At 37.5% G+C, this 21,386-nt stretch overlaps 1 protein-coding gene across 1 annotated transcript; it reads right to left on the bottom strand.

Moving 5' to 3' along the window:
• Positions 1-534: 534 nt before the first annotated feature.
• LOC108696015 (killer cell lectin-like receptor subfamily E member 1) lies at positions 535-20,625 on the bottom strand. Its single transcript, XM_041570937.1, has 11 exons — positions 20,282-20,625; positions 17,975-18,055; positions 16,997-17,074; positions 16,819-16,908; positions 16,246-16,317; positions 14,132-14,227; positions 13,932-14,024; positions 12,056-12,109; positions 10,515-10,669; positions 1,662-1,768; positions 535-1,212 (listed from the first exon to the last, which is right to left on the bottom strand). The coding sequence occupies exons 1-11, from the start codon at positions 20,526-20,528 to the stop codon at positions 1,107-1,109; spliced, it is 1,179 nt and encodes a 392-aa protein (XP_041426871.1). The 5' UTR covers positions 20,529-20,625; the 3' UTR covers positions 535-1,106.
• Positions 20,626-21,386: the final 761 nt, after the last annotated feature.

Raw genomic sequence — 21,386 nt, 5'->3', positions numbered from 1 at the left:
AATGGCAATGCTCCATGGGGGGGGCGCTAATTGAAGCTCTTCCCTAGGGTAACAAACTAACTAGGCCCGGCCCTGCATGTCGCATTGCGTTAACTGGCGCACAGTATCGAGTCACAGTCCGACTCACTTACGGAAAAACTCACTGACCGCGGTTATCGCAAAACTAAACTTCAAGAGATCCAGGACCAAGTAGGTAAAGTAAATAGACAAGAACTCTTGAGAGGGTCAAGGGTTAAACAGAACAAATCAGACAAAATCCCCTTTGTGTCAAAATATGGCAAATAAAGTAATAATAAGGGCAAATATGCTGGCTCTAGTCCTGCTACCAATTAAATTGAAAAAATAATCAAGCACAAAAATACTAAGTATATTTGAGAAACCATAGCTCACCCGGAGGGCGAAGACCCCAGGTCCAACACTTCAAACACTTGAGTCAATCAAAACGAATGTGCTTTAAAGTCAGCAGAAACGAACTCCCCAAATCCAGCAGCTGGTCCTGGTGCTGTGCCCCGAACCCGTAATTAATAATAACGGTGAGGTAAAAGACGTCATTTATTTCATCTCATTAAAAGTCAAACAGTCCTAACACGTTTCAGATCAATGGATACGTAATCATAGGCACGAAATAAAGTAATAAAATTGAACAAATTATTAAAAAAAAATATCGACAAGACCAGAAATCTGACTGAAAACAAAATCATACACTGAGCTCTATGGAGGTTGGGGATATAAATGGAACATTCAGCCCGTGGGTCTCACGTTGGACAACCCTGTTTTATTCCTTCATCTCCAAATAAACCCAACTCAGAGGCCTCTGGATCCCAGTTGTTCTGCTCGGCCTGGAATTGGGAACGTCCTTGAGTCTCATCCCATTGGCTCCAGTGGGGATCTGTGGATTGTGATTGGATGAAGGAACAGAGTTCATTGTCTTGCAATAAAAATAATAATGTATGATATAATACTAATGATTCATCTTGTAACTACATCTAATTAACTACAACCAAAAGTCCCTGGTCTTGTGTTCCCTCCTCAGGATTAATATGTCAGTTCCTTGGCCCAGACGTGAATCCCAGCACAGTGGGAGATAAGTGTGTGGCTCCTCCCACTCAGGGGGCGTGTCTCTCACAGATCCAGCGCAGAGGGGTGTAACAACTCTCCTGGTTCAGGGTGCTCCCCATCTTGGCACAGGTACCAATTCCACCAGTGACAGTTCTATGGGAATGAGAGAGTCTCATTAGTGGTCCATTTCTACTCACTGTAACTCCCAGCACTCCCTGCACTCCCTGCACCCCACTGAGAATAGACTGTGTCCCTTTGGGTCAGACCCCTCACTATCAGATCCTGTGCTTTGGGCCCATTCCCACCTGTTTATTACAGTGATGGGGGGTTATTTAGTCATATTCTTTATAAATGTTGGCACCTATGATATGAGGGGGTGCCATGTACCCCATTTCCTAGTTGGAGCCTGTAATTAACATGAAAGTTCAGTGTGGGGGAGTTAATGGATCTTGTGCCAATGGGCTAAAGGATCAGTGGGTTTATGGGATGGGGGACCCGACTGATGGGGGGAATGTGCTGTAGGGTGAGGGGTGCCTGGGATTACCCACAGTGCTCAGAGGCAGATACAATTTAGGGGGTAGAATTCAGTTATTGGTACTTACTCTTCACTGCCGTCGGCCCATCTGCCCTTCCATATTCCTGTACTATGATGGGATCCGGTGTGTTTTATTCCAACCCAGAATTGCTGCTCCGTGATCCTTATTAACCTCTGTGGGGGGTAGAGACAGAGCAGTGAGACACAACCTTATATATATATATTACCCCTTATATATTTATATATAGTGATCATATCCCCCTTATATTTATATATAGTAATCATATCCCCTTATATATTTATATATAGTAATCATATCCCCTTATATATTTATATATAGTGATCATATCCCCTTATATATTTATATATAGTGATCATATCCCCTTATATATTTATATATAGTAATCATATCCCCTTATATATTTATATATAGTGATCATATCCCCTTATATATTTATATATAGTGATCATATCTCCTTATATATTTATATATAGTGATCATATCCCCTTATATATTTATATATAGTGATCATATCCCCCTTATATATTTATGTATAGTGATCATATCCCCCTTATATATTTATATATAGTGATCATATCCTCTGATATATTTATATATAGTAAACATATCCCCTTATATATTTATATATAGTGATCATATCCCCCTTATATATTTATGTATAGTGATCATATCCCCTTATATACTTATATATAGTGATCATATCCCCTGATATATTTATATATAGTAATCATATCCCCTTATATATTTATATATAGTGATCATATCCCCTTATATATTTATATATAGTGATCATATCTCCTTATATATTTATATATAGTGATCATATCACCTTATATATTTATATATAGTGATCATATCCCCCTTATATATTTATGTATAGTGATCATATCCCCCTTATATATTTATATATAGTGATCATATCCTCTGATATATTTATATATAGTAATCATATCCCCTTATATATTTATATATAGTGATCATATCCCCCTTATATATTTATGTATAGTGATCATATCCCCTTATATACTTATACATAGTGATCATATCCCCTGATATATTTATATATAGTAATCATATCCCCTTATATATTTATATATAGTGATCATATCCCCTTATATATTTATATATAGTGATCATATCCCCCTTATATATGTATGTATAGTGATCATATCCCCCTTATATATTTATATATAGTGATCATATCCCCTGATATATTTATATATAGTAATCATATCCCCTTATATATTTATATATAGTGATCATATCCCCCTCATATATTTATGTATAGTGATCATATCCCCTTATATACTTATATATAGTGATCATATCCCCTGATATATTTATATATAGTAATCATATCCCCTTATATATTTATATATATAGTGATCATATCCCCTTATATATTTATATATAGTGATCATATCTCCTTATATATTTATATATAGTGATCATATCCCGTTATATATTTATATATAGTGATCATATCCCCCTTATATATTTATGTATAGTGATCATATCCCCTTATATATTTATATATAGTGATCATATCCCCTTATATATTTATATATAGTGATCATATCCCCTTATATATTTATATATAGTGATCATATCCCCCTTAACTGTCTCTTCTCCATTGTAACCATCCCAACTTGCCTTTCCCCATAACTGATCCCTTCCATTCCCTTTATCAGCTTAGTCACTCTTCTCTGTACATTCTCTATTTCATTACTGTCCCTTATATATTTATATATGGTGATCATTCCCCCTTATATATTTATATATAGTGATCATATCCCCCTTATATATTTATATATAGTGATAATATATCTTATATATTTATATATAGTGATCATATCCCCTTATATATTTATATATAGTGATCATATCCCCCTTATATATTTATATATAGTGATCATATCCCCTTATATATTGATATATAGTGATCATATCCCCTTATATATTTATATATAGTGATCATATCCCCTTTTATATTTGTATATAGTGATCATATCCCCCTTATATATTTATATATAGTGGCCATAACCCTCTTATATATTTATATATAGTGATCATATCCCCTTATATATTTATATATAGTGATCATATCCCTCTTATATATTTATATATAGTGATCATATCCCCTTATATATTTACATATAGTGATCATCTCCCCTTATATATTTATATATAGTGATCATCTCCCCTTATATATTTATATATAGTGATCATATCCCCCTTATATATTTATGTATAGTGATCATATCCCCCTTATATATTTATGTATACTGATCATATCCCCCTTATATATTTATATATAGTGATCATATCCCCCTTATATATTTATATATAGTGATCATATCTCCTTATATATTTATATATAGTGATCATATCCCCTTATATATTTATATATAGTGATTATATCCCCCTTATATATTTATGTATAGTGATCATATCCCCTTATATATTTATATATAGTGATCATATCCCCTGATATATTTATATATAGTAATCATATCCCCTTATATATTTATATATAGTGATCATATCCCCTTATATATTTATGTATAGTGATCATATCCCCTTATATACTTATATATAGTGATCATATCCCCTGATATATTTATATATAGTAATCATATCCCCTTATATACTTATATATAGTGATCATATCCCCTGAGATATTTATATATAGTAATCATATCCCCTTATATATTTATATATAGTGATCATATCCCCTTATATATTTATATATAGTGATCATATCTCCTTATATATTTATATATAGTGATCATATCCCGTTATATATTTATATATAGTGATCATATCCCCCTTATATATTTATGTATAGTGATCATATCCCCTTATATATTTATATATAGTGATCATATCCCCTTATATATTTATATATAGTGATCATATCCCCTTATATATTTATATATAGTGATCATATCCCCTTATATATTTATATATAGTGATCATATCCCCTTATATATTTATATATAGTGATCATATCCCCCTTAACTGTCTCTTCTCCATTGTAACCATCCCAACTTGCCTTTCCCCATAACTGATCCCTTCCATTCCCTTTATCAGCTTAGTCACTCTTCTCTGTACATTCTCTATTTCATTACTGTCCCTTATATATTTATATATGGTGATCATTCCCCCTTATATATTTATATATAGTGATCATATCCCCCTTATATATTTATATATAGTGATCATATCCCCTTATATATTTATATATAGTGATCATATCCCCTTATATATTTATATATAGTGATCATATCCCCCTTATATATTTATATATAGTGATCATATCCCCTTATATATTGATATATAGTGATCATATCCCCTTATATATTTATATATAGTGATCATATCCCCTTTTATATTTGTATATAGTGATCATATCCCCCTTATATATTTATATATAGTGGCCATAACCCTCTTATATATTTATATATAGTGATCATATCCCCTTATATATTTATATATAGTGATCATATCCCTTATATATTTATATATAGTGATCATATCCCCTTATATATTTACATATAGTGATCATCTCCCCTTATATATTTATATATAGTGATCATCTCCCCTTATATATTTATATATAGTGATCATATCCCCCTTATATATTTATGTATAGTGATCATATCCCCCTTATATATTTATGTATACTGATCATATCCCCCTTATATATTTATATATAGTGATCATATCCCCCTTATATATTTATATATAGTGATCATATCTCCTTATATATTTATATATAGTGATCATATCCCCTTATATATTTATATATAGTGATCATATCCCCCTTATATATTTATGTATAGTGATCATATCCCCCTTATATATTTATATATAGTGATCATATCCCCTGATATATTTATATATAGTAATCATATCCCCTTATATATTTATATATAGTGATCATATCCCCCTTATATATTTATGTATAGTGATCATATCCCCTTATATACTTATATATAGTGATCATATCCCCTGATATATTTATATATAGTAATCATATCCCCTTATATATTTATATATAGTGATCATATCCCCTTATATATTTATATATAGTGATCATATCTCCTTATATATTTATATAGTGATCATATCCCGTTATATATTTATATATAGTGATCATATCCCCCTTATATATTTATGTATAGTGATCATATCCCCTTATATATTTATATATAGTGATCATATCCCCTTATATATTTATATATAGTGATCATATCCCCTTATATATTTATATATAGTGATCATATCCCCTTATATATTTATATATAGTGATCATATCCCCTTATATATTTATATATAGTGATCATATCCCCCTTAACTGTCTCTTCTCCATTGTAACCATCCCAACTTGCCTTTCCCCATAACTGATCCCTTCCATTCCCTTTATCAGCTTAGTCACTCTTCTCTGTACTTTCTCTATTTCATTACTGTCCCTTATATATTGATATATGGTGATGATTCCCCCTTATATATTTATATATAGTGATCATATCCCCCTTATATATTTATATATAGTGATCATATCCCCTTATATATTTATATATAGTGATCATATCCCCTTATATATTGATATATAGTGATCATATCCCCTTATATATTTATATATAGTGATCATATCCCCTTTTATATTTTTATATAGTGATCATATCCCCCTTATATATTTATATATAGTGGCCATATCCCTCTTATATATTTATATATAGTGATCATATCCCTCTTATATATTTATATATAGTGATCATATCCCTCTTATATATTTATATATAGTGATCATATCCCCTTATATATTTATATATAGTGATCATCTCCCCTTATATATTTATATATAGTGATCATATCCCCCTTATATATTTATGTATAGTGATCATATCCCCCTTATATATTTATGTATAGTGATCATATCCCCCTTATATATTTATATATAGTGATCATATCTCCTTATATATTTATATATAGTGATCATATCCCCTTATATATTTATATATAGTGATCATTTCCACCTTATATATTTATATATAGTGATCATATCCCCGTATATATTTATATATAGTTTCATTTCCCCCTTATATATTTATATATAGTGATCCTATCCCCTTATATAATCCCCTTATATATTTATATATAGTGATCATATCGCCTTATATATTTATATATAGCTTCATTTCCCCCTTATATATTTATATATAGTGATCATATCCCCTTATATATTATATATAGTGATTATATTGCCTTATATATTTATATATAGTGATCATCTCGCCTTATATATTTATATATAGTTTCATTTCCCCTTATATATTTATATAGTTTCATTTCCCCCTTATATATTTATATATAGTGATCATATCCCCTTATATATTTATATATAGTGATCATATCCCCCTTATATATTTATGTATAGTGATCATATCCCCTTATATACTTATATATAGTGATCATATCCCCTGATATATTTATATATAGTAATCATATCCCGTTATATATTTATATATAGTGATCATATCCCCCTTATATATTTATGTATAGTGATCATATCCCCTTATATATTTATATATAGTGATCATATCCCCTTATATATTTATATATAGTGATCATATCCCCTTATATATTTATATATAGTGATCATATCCCCTTATATATTTATATATAGTGATCATATCCCCTTATATATTTATATATAGTGATCATATCCCCCTTAACTGTCTCTTCTCCATTGTAACCATCCCAACTTGCCTTTCCCCATAACTGATCCCTTCCATTCCCTTTATCAGCTTAGTCACTCTTCTCTGTACTTTCTCTATTTCATTACTGTCCCTTATATATTGATATATGGTGATGATTCCCCCTTATATATTTATATATAGTGATCATATCCCCCTTATATATTTATATATAGTGATCATATCCCCTTATATATTTATATATAGTGATCATATCCCCTTATATATTGATATATAGTGATCATATCCCCTTATATATTTATATATAGTGATCATATCCCCTTTTATATTTTTATATAGTGATCATATCCCCCTTATATATTTATATATAGTGGCCATATCCCTCTTATATATTTATATATAGTGATCATATCCCTCTTATATATTTATATATAGTGATCATATCCCTCTTATATATTTATATATAGTGATCATATCCCCTTATATATTTATATATAGTGATCATCTCCCCTTATATATTTATATATAGTGATCATATCCCCCTTATATATTTATGTATAGTGATCATATCCCCCTTATATATTTATGTATAGTGATCATATCCCCCTTATATATTTATATATAGTGATCATATCTCCTTATATATTTATATATAGTGATCATATCCCCTTATATATTTATATATAGTGATCATTTCCACCTTATATATTTATATATAGTGATCATATCCCCGTATATATTTATATATAGTTTCATTTCCCCCTTATATATTTATATATAGTGATCCTATCCCCTTATATAATCCCCTTATATATTTATATATAGTGATCATATCGCCTTATATATTTATATATAGCTTCATTTCCCCCTTATATATTTATATATAGTGATCATATCCCCTTATATATTTATATATAGTGATTATATTGCCTTATATATTTATATATAGTGATCATATCGCCTTATATATTTATATATAGTTTCATTTCCCCCTTATATATTTATATAGTTTCATTTCCCCCTTATATATTTATATATAGTGATCATATCCCCTTGTATAATCCCCTTATATATTTATATATAGTGATCATATCGCCTTATATATTTATATATAGTTTCATTTCCCCCTTATATAGGATATTCCTACGATCAGAAAATTCTTAGGAAGCCTATGGGGACTTTCCCCATAGGCTAACATTGGCCTCAGTAGGTTTTAAGTGGCGAACTATGGGGTAGAATTTTTTTTTTAAAGAGTCAGTACTCAAACTATCGAATGGTCGAATAGTCAAACGATTTTTAGTTCGAATTGTTTGATTCGAAGGTCAAAGTAGCCCATTCGATGGTCGCAGTAGCCAAAAAAAACATTCGAAATTTCGAACTTTTTTTCCTCTATTCCATCACTCGAGCTATGTAAATGGGCCCCTAAATGCTTCTATATATTTAGTATCAGATCACAGGTTGGTGTTGGCCCTATAGAACCAGGTCTGTCACTGTTACTCTCACTGATCAGAACATAAGATTGAGACCTGACTGTAGATAATGAGGGGGATCCCCATACATACACAGATAATTGTACAAAACTACAGTTCATATTATTTTATCTGCACATGGGGGTCCCGGCTTCTTCCTACAAAGACCTCCTGCCTCAGATTCTGACACCCCTGCCCCCCATATAGTGGAGTCTGAAGGAAAGAGAAAAACTATTGTAGGGCCTTTTTATTTCTAGGGGTTACACATAAACCCCCGGGGCCATCCTGTCTCAGTTATACAGTAATGCACCCCCAGAAATCCCTAGTACTTTGTGTGACCAGCAGCTCCCCACTTTGTAAATTCTTGGGGTGTTCCAGGGGTCACTCACGCATCACCCAACTCCTCCTGTACAATCTCACCAAACACGGGTGCTACCAGATTGGGGGGTTCAACCCTCAATTTCATGTGGATCACAGTTCAGTAATGAGGGTAATTCCCATTGTTGCAACTTGGCACCTTGTTCCATTTCTGTAACTGAGACTTATTGGTTCGTTAAACACCGTCTCCCTTATCCCCTATGGCCCCCTGCAGCCATTGTTACTATTTCCCACACCCCTGTACATGACAAAGAACAGGAGAGATCCAACAATGTGTAAGCTACTAGTACGGACACCCAATACTCAGTGTGTTAGCGACTGGTATAGACACAGGAATAGAATGAGAGATACTCAGTGTGTAAGTGACTGGTATAGATGAAGGGAATACAATGAGAGATACTCAGTGTGTAAGTGACTGGTATAGGCACATAATAGAATGAGAGATACTCAGTGTGTAAGTGAGTGGTACAGACACAGAAATGGAATGAGATATACTCAGTTAGTAAGTGACTGGTACAGACACAGGGAATAGAATGAGAGATACTCAGTGTGTAAGTGACTGGTATAGACACAGGAATAGAATGAGAGATACTCCGTAAGTAAGTGACTGGTATACACACAGGGAATAGAATGAGAGATACTCAGTGTGTAAGTGACTGGTATAGACACAGGGAATAGAATGAGAGATACTCAGTGTGTAAGTGAGTGGTATAGACACAGGGAATAGAATAGGAGATACTCAGTGTGTAAGTGAGTGGTATAGACAAAGGAAATAGAATGAGAGATGTTCAGTGTGTAACTGACTGGTATACACACATAATAGAATGAGAGATACTCAGTGTGTAAGTGACTGGTATAAATGAAGGGAATACAATGAGAGATACTCAGTGTGTAAGTGAGTGGCATAAATGAAGGGAATAGAATGAGAGATATTCAGTGTGTAACTGACTGGTATAGACACATAATAGAATGAGAGATACTCAGTGTGTAAGTGAGTGATATAGACACAGGGAATAGAATGAGAGATACTCAATGTGTAAGGGACTGGTATAGACACAGTAATGGAATGAGAGATACTCAGTGCATAAATAGTAAATAACCCTTACTATAGAAATATCCTATCAGTGTCTGTACTTTTTCTCCACCCCTCCCAATCAGCCAATCAGGGATCAGTTCTGTGATTGGATACCAGATATATGTAGCCAGTAAGTTGTTATAAAACCTCTGGGTGACCAAGAGGGAGAAATGTTGGGGTTAATAGATAAGTCCCATAGGGCCCGGGGACACAGGGAACAGGACATTTCTCAGAACAAATAAAATGGCAATACCTGCAGAGATTCCTTTTCCTTTTGCACCTGCGCCAGGATGGAGCCCATAGAGGTGCAGTTACTTTCACTCTCCTGACGACTCTTTGTGACTTCAGAGAAGAAATAGCATTTATTGTGCATCAATATCCAGTGCCTGGGGCAGGGACCAGCAGTACCTACAATATACAGTGAGTCAGAACTTCCCTAGTTTTTACTCAACAATATTCTCCTGTATCCCTGTACCCCTCATTCTTCTCTTGTACCCCTCATTCTTCTCTTGTACCGCCTCATTCTTCTCTTGTACCCCTCATTCTTCTCTTGTACCCCTCATTCTTCTCTTGTGTCTCCTCATTCTTCTCTTGTACCTCCTCATTCTTCTCTTGTATCCCCTCATTCTTCTCTTGTATCCCTCATTCTTCTCTTGTACCCCTTCATTCTTCTCTTGTATCCCTAATTCTCTTGTACCCCCTCATTCTTCTCTTGTACCCCTGTACTCCCTCATTCTTCTCTTGCACCCTTCATTCTTCTCTTGTATCCCTCATTCTTCTCTTGTACCCCCTCATTCTTCTCTTGTACCCTTCATTCTTCTCTTGTACCCCCTCATTCTTCTCTTGTACCCCCTCATTCTTCTCTTGTATCCCCTCATTCTTCTCTTGTATCCCTCATTCTTCTCTAGTACCTCCTCATTCTTCTCTCTATCCCCTCATTCTTCTCTTGTACTCCCTCATTCTTCTCTTGTACTCCCTCATTCTTCTCTTGTACCACCTCATTCTTCTCTTGTACCCCTCATTCTTCTCTTGTACCCCTCATTCTTCTCTTGTACCCCTCATTCTTCTCTTGTACCCCCTCATTCTTCTTTTGTACTCCCTCATTCTTCTCTTGTACTCCCTCATTCTTCTCTTGTACCCCTTCGTTCTTCTCTTGTACTTCCTCATTCTTCTCTTGTACCCCCTCATTCTTCTCTTGTACCTCCTCATTCTTCTCTTGTAGCCCCTTAGGTATCACTTCTACAATACTTTTTTTTTTTTTTGTGTTATCATTGTATGTATGAATGCATTTACTAAAGTGCCCAACAAACAAGGAGGGGCCCAGTGAATGTGATGAAGTCAGACAGTTGCCCCATGGGGGATGAATATGGGGCAGGTGCAGGTACTACGGGTGTTTATCAGACAGGGATATGATCTAAGTCAATGGTGTTGGGGTGAATGACAGTTTTGGGGTTACTCTGTGCATTTGATCCTGATAGTAACCCCAGCCCCATTCCCTCTCACATCCCTTATCCCCCTGCTCTCAGTCCCCTGACCCATTCCTGTTAATCACAAGTAATGCACCAAAGTACAGTTCTACCCTGCGCTCAAACCTTCCAGCTAATAGGGAGCAATTACAGTACCAACATTCTGTACATTCATCTTTTGGTTCCCATATAGGTGCTCCCAAAAAGAGCTTCCAGTTCCATGCAAATATCCATTCAAGGGATTTAAGGGATTTTATATATATATATATATATATATATTGTGCCTCCCCTGCACATAACACATTGGCATGAAGTAACAATCACTTACCTGCTCCACTCACTGTTCCACCTCCACCTGACCCTGAATCATTTGTATTTGCACCTGGAAAGGAGGAGAATCTCATGATAATGAGTAAGAATTACAGCCAGTGATAAATCCACTGGATCCAATAACAGATCCTGAAAGATCCTTTAACCAAGGAACAATCACTGTGATTGGCCCATGTGGGATTGACTTTCTGCTCTTTTCTATGTACAGGAGGAAATATTAAATTAAACTGTATATATGATGTGAATTCAATGAACTGATCTTATACCCTGGTTTTCTGCAGTTTTCATTCATTTGTGTTCTATTTCCACCAACATTCTGGAAAGAATAAGAGGCACAGAGAGGGGAAACAAGGGGAGGAATGAGGGGGGAAAAGAAGGAATTATGGGAAGGAATGAGAGGGTCTGAGAAGGGGAACAAGAGGAATGAGGGGGGAGTAGAGAAAGGAAAGATACGTCATGGGAAGGAATAAGAGGGGGAACATGGGGAAGAATGAAGGGGAAGTAGTAAAAGGATAGATGAATCATGGGAAGGAATGAGAGAGACTGAGGGGGGGGAACAAGGAAATGAATGAAGGGGAAGTAGAAAAAAGGAATCTTGGGATGGAATGAGAGGGACTGAGAGGAGGAGCAAGGGAATGAATTAGGGGGAAGCAGAGAAAGATGAGAAGAATGGGAAGCAATGAGAGGGACTCAGAGAGAGAACAAGAGAATGAATGAGGGGGAAGTAGAGAAAGGAACGAGGAATCGTGTGAAGAATGACAGTGTTCACTGGCACCTGAGGAAGGATCAGATAGATCCGAAACATGTAGTGCTACCAAATAAAGAATCACTTGATTTAGTATACTGGTTCTCGGGAACAAGAGGATGAATGACTGGGAAGTAGAGAAAGATGAGAAGAATGTGAAGGAATGAGAGGGACTGAGAGGAGGAACAAGGGAATGAATGAGGGAGAAGTAGAGAAAGGAAAGAGGAATCATGGGAAGGAATGAGAGGGACTGAGGGAGGAACAAGAGGATAGATGAGGGGAAACTAGAGAAAGACAAGAAGAATGGGAAGGAATGAGAGAGAGAACAAGGGAATGAATGAGGGGGATGTAAAGAACGGAAAGAGGAATCGTGGGAAGGAATGAGATGGACTAAGGGGGGAACAAGAGGAGGAATGAGGGTCAAGTAGAGAAAGATTAGAAGAATGGGAAGGAATGAGAGGGACTGAGAGGAAGAACAAGGGAATGAATGAGGGGGAAGTAGAGAAAGATGAGAAGAAAGGGTGGAACAAGGGAATGAATGAGGAGGAAGTAGAGAAAGGAAAGAGGAATCATGGGAAGGAATGAGAGGGACTGAGGGGGGAACAAGAGGAGGAATGAGGGGGAAGTAGAGAAAGAAGAATGGGAAGGAATGAGAAGGACTGAGGGGGAACAAGGGAGCATTACAATTGTTCCCATCCACAGGCCTGTGTTCTGTACCCCATGCCAAATAAAAGGAATTTTGTGCCCCTTACATTCAAGTTCTCTTTCATAGCCCCACGCAGGGGTATAATTGTGCAATTCACTATGACACAAATAAGATTCACATTCAAAAATTGACCCACACCCTCCTCTAATCTGATGTGGCAAAACCCACACCTAAACCACCGCGCTCCCCTCTTTATATACCCCCGACCCCCAGCCTGCTGTGACGGCTTGTGTGTATATATATATAACTATATATATAACTGAGGTGTAAGTGGGGCACAAGAACGGAGGTTAAAGTTCAGCCTGAACATCATGTCGAAGTTGATCTGAACTAACGGTCCCACAGGCCTCGGCCCACACACCCCTAATTAACTCTTGTTCTATTTGCCACCCCTGGAACAACAGGCAACTCCCGGCTACTTACAGCGGGTCAGTATTAAATAAATAATAATAATGATGAGAGCGCAGATCAGACAGACAGCAGGGATCAGACACAGACTCCATCTCTGGTCTGGAACTGTGAGAGAGAAAGGGAATAAACACAAAGATCTGATTCAGTTTAATCAATAGAAGCCTATGGGGGCATCTGAAATTGGATTTGGACTACTGTGTGTAGTGACTTACCTTTCTGAGCAAATATATTGGCCGTGTTCTCTTTGGGGTTTTTCTGTTTCTTGAAGGAGGCATACATAGACAGACCCCCACCTTGCTGCTCTGACACTGAAATGACACCATTAACTAATATTAACTAATAAATTGAATATAATATAACTCTAAACATTTCTATGAAAGTATTGTTCATTCATATCCCAGCATTACACTAACAGTCTCCATTATTAACTGCACTGTACCTTTAATAACATGCCAATGGTGTATCATTCAGTAAGGATATTAGACGTCACTGAGGGGTTGTTCTGTGACCATATAAAGACACAAGGCTGCAGGCTGAGTTATACAGGGAACTCTGAGTATCACTCATGTATTATAAGGGATAATGTACCCCCTACTGTAAATGATAAGGATATTAGAAGTCACTGAGGGGTTGTTCTGTGACCATATAAAGGCACAAGGCTGCAGGCTGAGTTATACAGGGAACTCTGAGTATCACTCATGTATTATAAGGGATAATGTACCCCCTACTGTAAATGATAAGGATATTAGAAGTCACTGAGGGGTTGTTCTGTGACCATATAAAGACACAAGGCTGCAGGCTGAGTTATACAGGGAACTCTGAGTATCACTCATGTATTATAAGGGATAATGTACCCCCTACTGTAAATGATAAGGATATTAGAAGTCACTGAGGGGTTGTTCTGTGACCATATAAAGGCACAAGGCTGCAGGCTGAGTTATACAGGGAACTCTGAGTATCACTCATGTATTATAAGGGATAATGTACCCCCTACTGTAAATGATAAGGATATTAGAAGTCACTGAGGGGTTGTTCTGTGACCATATAAAGACACAAGGCTGCAGGCTGAGTTATACAGGGAACTCTGAGTATCACTCATGTATTATAAGGGATAATGTACCCCCTACTGTAAATGATAAGGATATTAGAAATCACTGAGGGGTTGTTCTGTGACCATATAAAGGCACAAGGCTGCAGGCTGAGTTATACAGGGAACTCTGAGTATCACTCATGTATTATAAGGGATAATGTACCCCCTACTGTAAATGATAAGGATATTAGAAGTCACTGAGGGGTTGTTCTGTGACCATATAAAGGCACAAGGCTGCAGGCTGAGTTATACAGGGAACTCTGAGTATCACTCATGTATTATAAGGGATAATGTACCCCCTACTGTAAATGATAAGGATATTAGAAGTCACTGAGGGGTTGTTCTGTGACCATATAAAGACACAAGGCTGCAGGCTGAGTTATACAGGGAACTCTGAGTATCACTCATGTATTATAAGGGATAATGTACCCCCTACTGTAAATGATAAGGATATTAGAAGTCACTGAGGGGTTGTTCTGTGACCATATAAAGGCACAAGGCTGCAGGCTGAGTTATACAGGGAACTCTGAGTATCACTCATGTATTATAAGGGATAATGTACCCCCTATTGTAAATGATAAGGATATTAGAAGTCACTGAGGAGTTGTTCTGTGACCATATAAAGGCACAAGGCTGCAGGCTGAGTTATACAGGGAACTCTGAGTATCACTCATGTATTATAAGGAATAATGTACCCCCTACTGTAAATGATAAGGATATTAGAAGTCACTGAGGGGTTCAGAACCATATAAAGGCCATATAAATCTGAAAATTCTTCCACTTAAGCAGACTTTCTCATGTTATCCCATAATAAAAAGCTTCTCGAGTAGATCTCAGGGTATAAGTATTGAGCAGCACCAGGAATATAATAAAGCAGTAACAGTTACACACTCTGTTTAGGAACTTTTATTGACTATTTGTTAAAAAGTAGGAATTCAAATTAAATCACTTTAAAGGCAACAAATCAGATGCTGGGCACTAGATAGAGAATATTTGGGAGAGTTCCTACTCTAAATTAGTGTATTGTAACATTTGTTGAGTGACAATTATAAAGAAATGAGCTATGTGTGTATGATATATATGAGCTGTGAAATGCCACAACTGCCCCACAATAAAAAGTGTCTTTAGCAAAGGAGGTGGGTGTAATTAAAGGGATCAGATCACATGGATAAATATATGTTCATTAGGTGGGTAAGACCCTTCTTCCTAAACCCTACCAGGCAGGGGTCACAGTACCTGGCTTTTCCTTCTTGCTGTTGGAAACCTCTTCTTCCTTGGCAGGGGCATCTGTAGGATGATTAGGGGCATCTGTACAGGAATAATAAATTGGGGGAAACAAATGGAATATCACAAAGTGGATCAGGAAATGCAGATTGGTTGGGGTGATGGGGTGAGCAGGATAAAGGCAGTAGCACCCAAGGGAGACATTAGGTGCACAGCTTGGGCAGGTGTCTCAGACTAGATATATTGTGCTTATGTGGCTGAATCTCTGTGGGTTGGTTGGATGTGGGTGGGTTTCCCTGGGCAGGTTAGTCAAGTCTAGAGATAATAATGTCCCTGGTACCAGCAATGCAGCTGCAGTTCCTCAGTAACAGGAGGGTCCCAGTGTTGCAGCAATAGGCGCAGCAGAAATGCAACATGAAAGTGACCAGGTGGGTCCAGTTGTACCTTCCCATGAAGAATATGGACCTGTCACTGAGCTGCTTCCACTCCCCCAATGATGTATTTGGTTACAATCTATCAGCAAGGGATCTGTTAATTACTGAATGTCGTTAAATATCCCCACCCCGGGGGCAGGGGCCACAGTACCTTTCTGGGCAGATCTCTTGTCCTTCTTGCTCTTGGATTTCTTCCCTTTGCTGACAGCAGAATATATAGGGACACTCACATCTTCTGCCCCTTTAGAAAGAGGAGAAATAAGAGGAAATAAGAATTTCACAAGGACAAGGTCAGAGAGGGGCCCTCACTAGTCCAGGGGCCACAGTACCTTCCTTTTGCTTCTGGTTTTTGGATTTGTCTTCTTTCTTCACTGCCACATATGTAGAAAGGTTCTGCTCTTCTTGCCCTGGAGATGGAGAAGAAAGAGAGAGAAATGGGGGTTTCACCCACAATATTGGGGCTGATACAAAACATGAGCTGGGTCTGATATAGAAATGCACCTACCTCTGCAGAATGAAAATGATATAAAGGAAAAGCTAAAGACAGTGTTACCTATACCCTGGGGAGATCCATAGAAAGCTACATAGACAGTGGAGCCAAATACACTTTAGGGGGTTGTTGGACATAATGGAAACCTACGGATATAACATGGGGTGTCTTGGAGTGTGGGAGGAATCCAGGGGTACCTTGAGGAAACCCACACAACTGGAATTGAATTCAGTGCTGCAAGGGAGAAGTGCTTCCCACTGAGCCCCCTCACTACCCACGGAGCCCCCTGACTACCCACTGAGCCCCCTGACTACCCACTGAGCCCCCTGACTACCCACTGAGCCCCCTGACTACCCACTGAGCCCCCTGACTACCCACTGAGCCCCCTGACTACCCACTGAGCCCTGCTCTGCCCTAGGCAGAAGAGTTGCACTAAATGATAATCAGTTTTTTGGTCTCTACACAAATTCCCATGGAGCCAGTACAGTTATTTCTCTGTTACTCCTCTTTATATCAGGGATGAGGGAACCCAAATTCCTCCTTTCGGCCCCTCTGTGTATAATACCCGCCTGACTCAGGGTCATGTGACAGTAGTTTTCTCAGTGGGCAGTTGGTGTCTGTGCCCCGCTGGATTCTTCACTTTCCCAACTGCTGGGAAACAGAAGAGGGTCTGATGCCCCCAAACTTGTAAAGCTTTAAATGTTCCTTAAAACTCCCTCCTCATCCAAGAGACACACTGACCCCTTTAATTCACACCAGTTCCCGGTACAACAGGACAGTCATGCCGGGGAGCGCAGGGGAGCTTGTTGAACTGTACCTTTTTGTTTGGGCCCCTTATTCTTCCTGACCAGGGATTTGCGGAGAGCAGTGTATATAGAACCCCCGGAAACCTCCTGCCCTAGAGAAAGAGACAACAAGTGAGAACTGCAGAATTCCCAGGGGCAAGTCCCAAAGTGAATATGTCGGAAGCAGAAGAACAGAGGAAACAAACCAGGGGATCTTGTATAAACAACAGGTGTGTCCCTACTAGAGACGGGCCCCATGGTGGTACCAGTCACACATACAAATTCATCAACACTCACTATACTCAGCAAAGAGGAATTCTGTTCCAATTGCTTCAATGGGGGGGATCATTTACATCCCCATTAGGTCCCAGTGGATAAGGTTCAACCTATAGACTATCCCCAGGATTCCCCCGAAACAGCACTTTGGACATGTTTCAGGTGCTTTTAAATTCACTGAAGCTTTATTTCACATCTAAACACCCGACGCGTTTCGTGCGTGTCACACATAATCATAAACTAACAAATGAAGAGTTAAAAAGCATCGGATCTGACATCATTGCTGATGTTGTTCTCAAATATTAAAGGGGATCTATTGAGAAAACGAAAATGTGATATAAGCTTCATCTCACTGAAATAAGACACTTTCTAAATACAATCAATGAAATATTCTGTAATGTTTAATAAATAATCAAGTTTCTCTTTAATATCTCACTCTCCACAACCTGTCACTCTTCATGCCGAGGTCTGGCCCACATTTGATTGACAGGTCGGTCTACTACGACTTTTAGGGGCTCCCTTAAGTCAAATCAAAGACTGACTCCACCTACTCCATGAAGACACAATAAAGACAGAGGTTGCTCAGAGGAGAGAGTGAAGAGTAACTTGATTATTTCATAAATAATACAGAATATTTCATTGATTATATTTACAAAGTCTCTTGTTTCAGTGAGATGAAGCTTATGTTACATTTTCATTTTTGTGATAGATCCCCTTTAACTCTTTACATTCTTTTACATGAAGTGAAATTCTCGTTTCAGTTCCGCAGTTCTAAACACTTGTTCATTTGTTTCTTATCATTAGAATATTCCTTGTTCCTGAGACACAGAAATATCTTATGACTGAATTGTTTTCACATATAAACAGAAAACTTACTTTTATCCTCTTGCCCATTTTAGTTGTTTCAAATTTATTGCACATTTCACGTCTCTTAATAGACTATTTCCATTTTTATTCAGGAAAAAGCTGTTTTTACTCGATCTAAAGAGAAATTGTGAATAAATTGCTCCCTTACGGCTTCTGTATTTTTTTTATTTTAGTTCAATTTTTTTTTTTAGTTTCTTATTTTATACATTATTTTAAAAGGAGCATAAAAAATAATTCAGAAGTAAAGGAGTGGAGCAATTTCTATATACACTCAGCATCACTATATAAAGCAACTGACGTCCCATTTTATAATGGGTCCATAAGGCTCATGTGTATCCAGATAGAAAATCCATTTCAGCTCCACTTGTAACAACTCTTACTTTCTCTTGCCTCACTTTCTATACCCTGTACAAGGAGGGAAAGAGGGGGTGATATAAGTCCAACTTGCAGTACAGCAGTAAAGAGAGACTGAAGTTTGTCAAAGTCACATGACTGGGGGCAGCTGGGAAACTGACAATATGTCTAGCCCCATGTCAGATTTCAAGATTGAATATAAAAATTTCTGTTTGCTCTTTTGAGAAACGGATTTCAGTGCAGGAGCAGCACTTTTAACTGATATGCTTTGAAAATAACATGTTTTCCCATGACAGTATTCCTTTAAAGATTTGCCCTTCTCTCTGTCAGTGAAACAGGGGGTGCTCTAAAACACTTGGGGGACAGTACGAGACGTTGCCGTGTGGAACAGATAGTGGAAATGAGAATTTGCTGGAGGGAACTGTCTGATAATATCTATAAATACATGAAATAAACATTGATCTGCTGAAGAGATAGAACCACAAATATTCGTAGGGTCCCCTCCCATCCCCCGACCCCCATTCTGGGCTTCTCTTGCCAACTCAGTTACCCCCCCATGCAGCAATTCATTAATATTGTTATTATTATATTATATTAATTATAAATATTATATTAATAATTAATATACATTAATTAATATTGAGTGATACAATAAAATGGTTCATTCCCTAGAGGTTCATTCCCTTGGGGGGTGCACTTGGATTCCCCAGAAAAACATAAACAAAAGGGAATGAGTGAATGAGGCCAGTGGGGGTTTCTTTACATCACTCCCAAAGCCTCCCCCCGGGGTATTGCTGCGCCGTTCCCTGAACCCCACCAGGAATCAGTATGGCAGGTCCTACCTGGTGTCAGGGGTGGTGGCTCTTTGTGCTGGGATTGACTGGTTGACCAGTTGAACTGGGAGTAGGTTATGGATTCAGCCATTGCTCTTGTCCTGGTAAGTTGTGACTCCCCAGTGATGGGACTGAGACCAGAAACATCGACACAGGAACTGACACTCAGAGAGGGAAGATGAGCGGTTTCACCCCCTGCTGCTGTTACTGTTACAGGAGATAGACCTGAACTTGTCACTTCTTCTTTATCTGTCATGTGCAGAGACTTCACAACCAGCAAAGTCAGGGGAAAAGTGATTAGAAGCCCCTTCCCAATTACTTACTTACCCCTCCATCCAGCCATTATATCTCCTACCCCCCCACCAGGCCAGTTAAAGGCACCAAACATTCCCATACACTTTCCCTTGATTCTTGTTCTGATGGAGCTGCACTAACCAAAGAGCCTGGGGCTGGTGACCCAAGTGGTACAATTTGAGTTGTTTAATATCTGGGTGGGACCATGATGTACATCTATATACAGAATATTATAGGGCTCAAGACTCCCCATAGAGTTGGAATTGTAAGAACTGGTGCCCAGGGCACAGCAACAAGATCTACAAGTCCAGCAGGAATCTAATTGGCCAGTTCTATTGGGGGGAATTCACCGCAGTGTCTATTGGAACAATAGCCAGAACCCTAGACAGAACCTCTGCCATATAACTGGGCTGACTCACAGTCTTTACACCAGAATTCCAAGGTGGGTTGGATGGTGAAGACCATGTTTCGTCTGGACACCCAAATACAAATGTGGTTCCATAGGGTTCGGATCACGGGGGGTCTCTGTGTGTCTGACTCGTGGGGACATTACTGGTGAGACCCAGAGGAAACCAGTAAAAATTCTCGGACAAACCCGCAGCTCTGAATCCTTGCCCCTTGCCTTCAACATCAACCAATCGGATTGGTGCCCTCCCCGGCCCACCCCAGCCTAACAATGGAGGGCAATAAATCGGCTACATGACTTTTCCCCTTGACATTGATTTTCTGGTGAAGTCTCTGTTACATAGTCACATAGTAGCATAGTAAGTAAGGTTGAAAAATGACACACGTCCATCAAGTTCAACCTCTTTTTTTTTTT

The sequence above is a fragment of the Xenopus laevis genome, chromosome 1L (assembly GCF_017654675.1).
Source record: "Xenopus laevis strain J_2021 chromosome 1L, Xenopus_laevis_v10.1, whole genome shotgun sequence".
In the NCBI taxonomy this organism is placed as follows: domain Eukaryota; kingdom Metazoa; phylum Chordata; class Amphibia; order Anura; family Pipidae; genus Xenopus; species Xenopus laevis.
Note: the sequence above shows the minus strand (reverse complement) of the source record. Positions and strands in the feature narration are given on the sequence as shown.

Coding starts and splice junctions, on each gene's coding strand:
- LOC108696015 (XM_041570937.1), bottom strand. CDS start 20,528: ATGACAGATAAAGAAGAAGTGACAAGTTCAGGTCTATCTCCTGTAACA. Junction 18,056..20,281: donor GCCACCACCCCTGACACCAG/GTAGGACCTGCC, acceptor CTCTTTCTCTAG/GGCAGGAGGTTTCCGGGGGT. Junction 10,670..12,055: donor TGGAACAGTGAGTGGAGCAG/GTAAGTGATTGT, acceptor TGTATATTGTAG/GTACTGCTGGTCCCTGCCCC.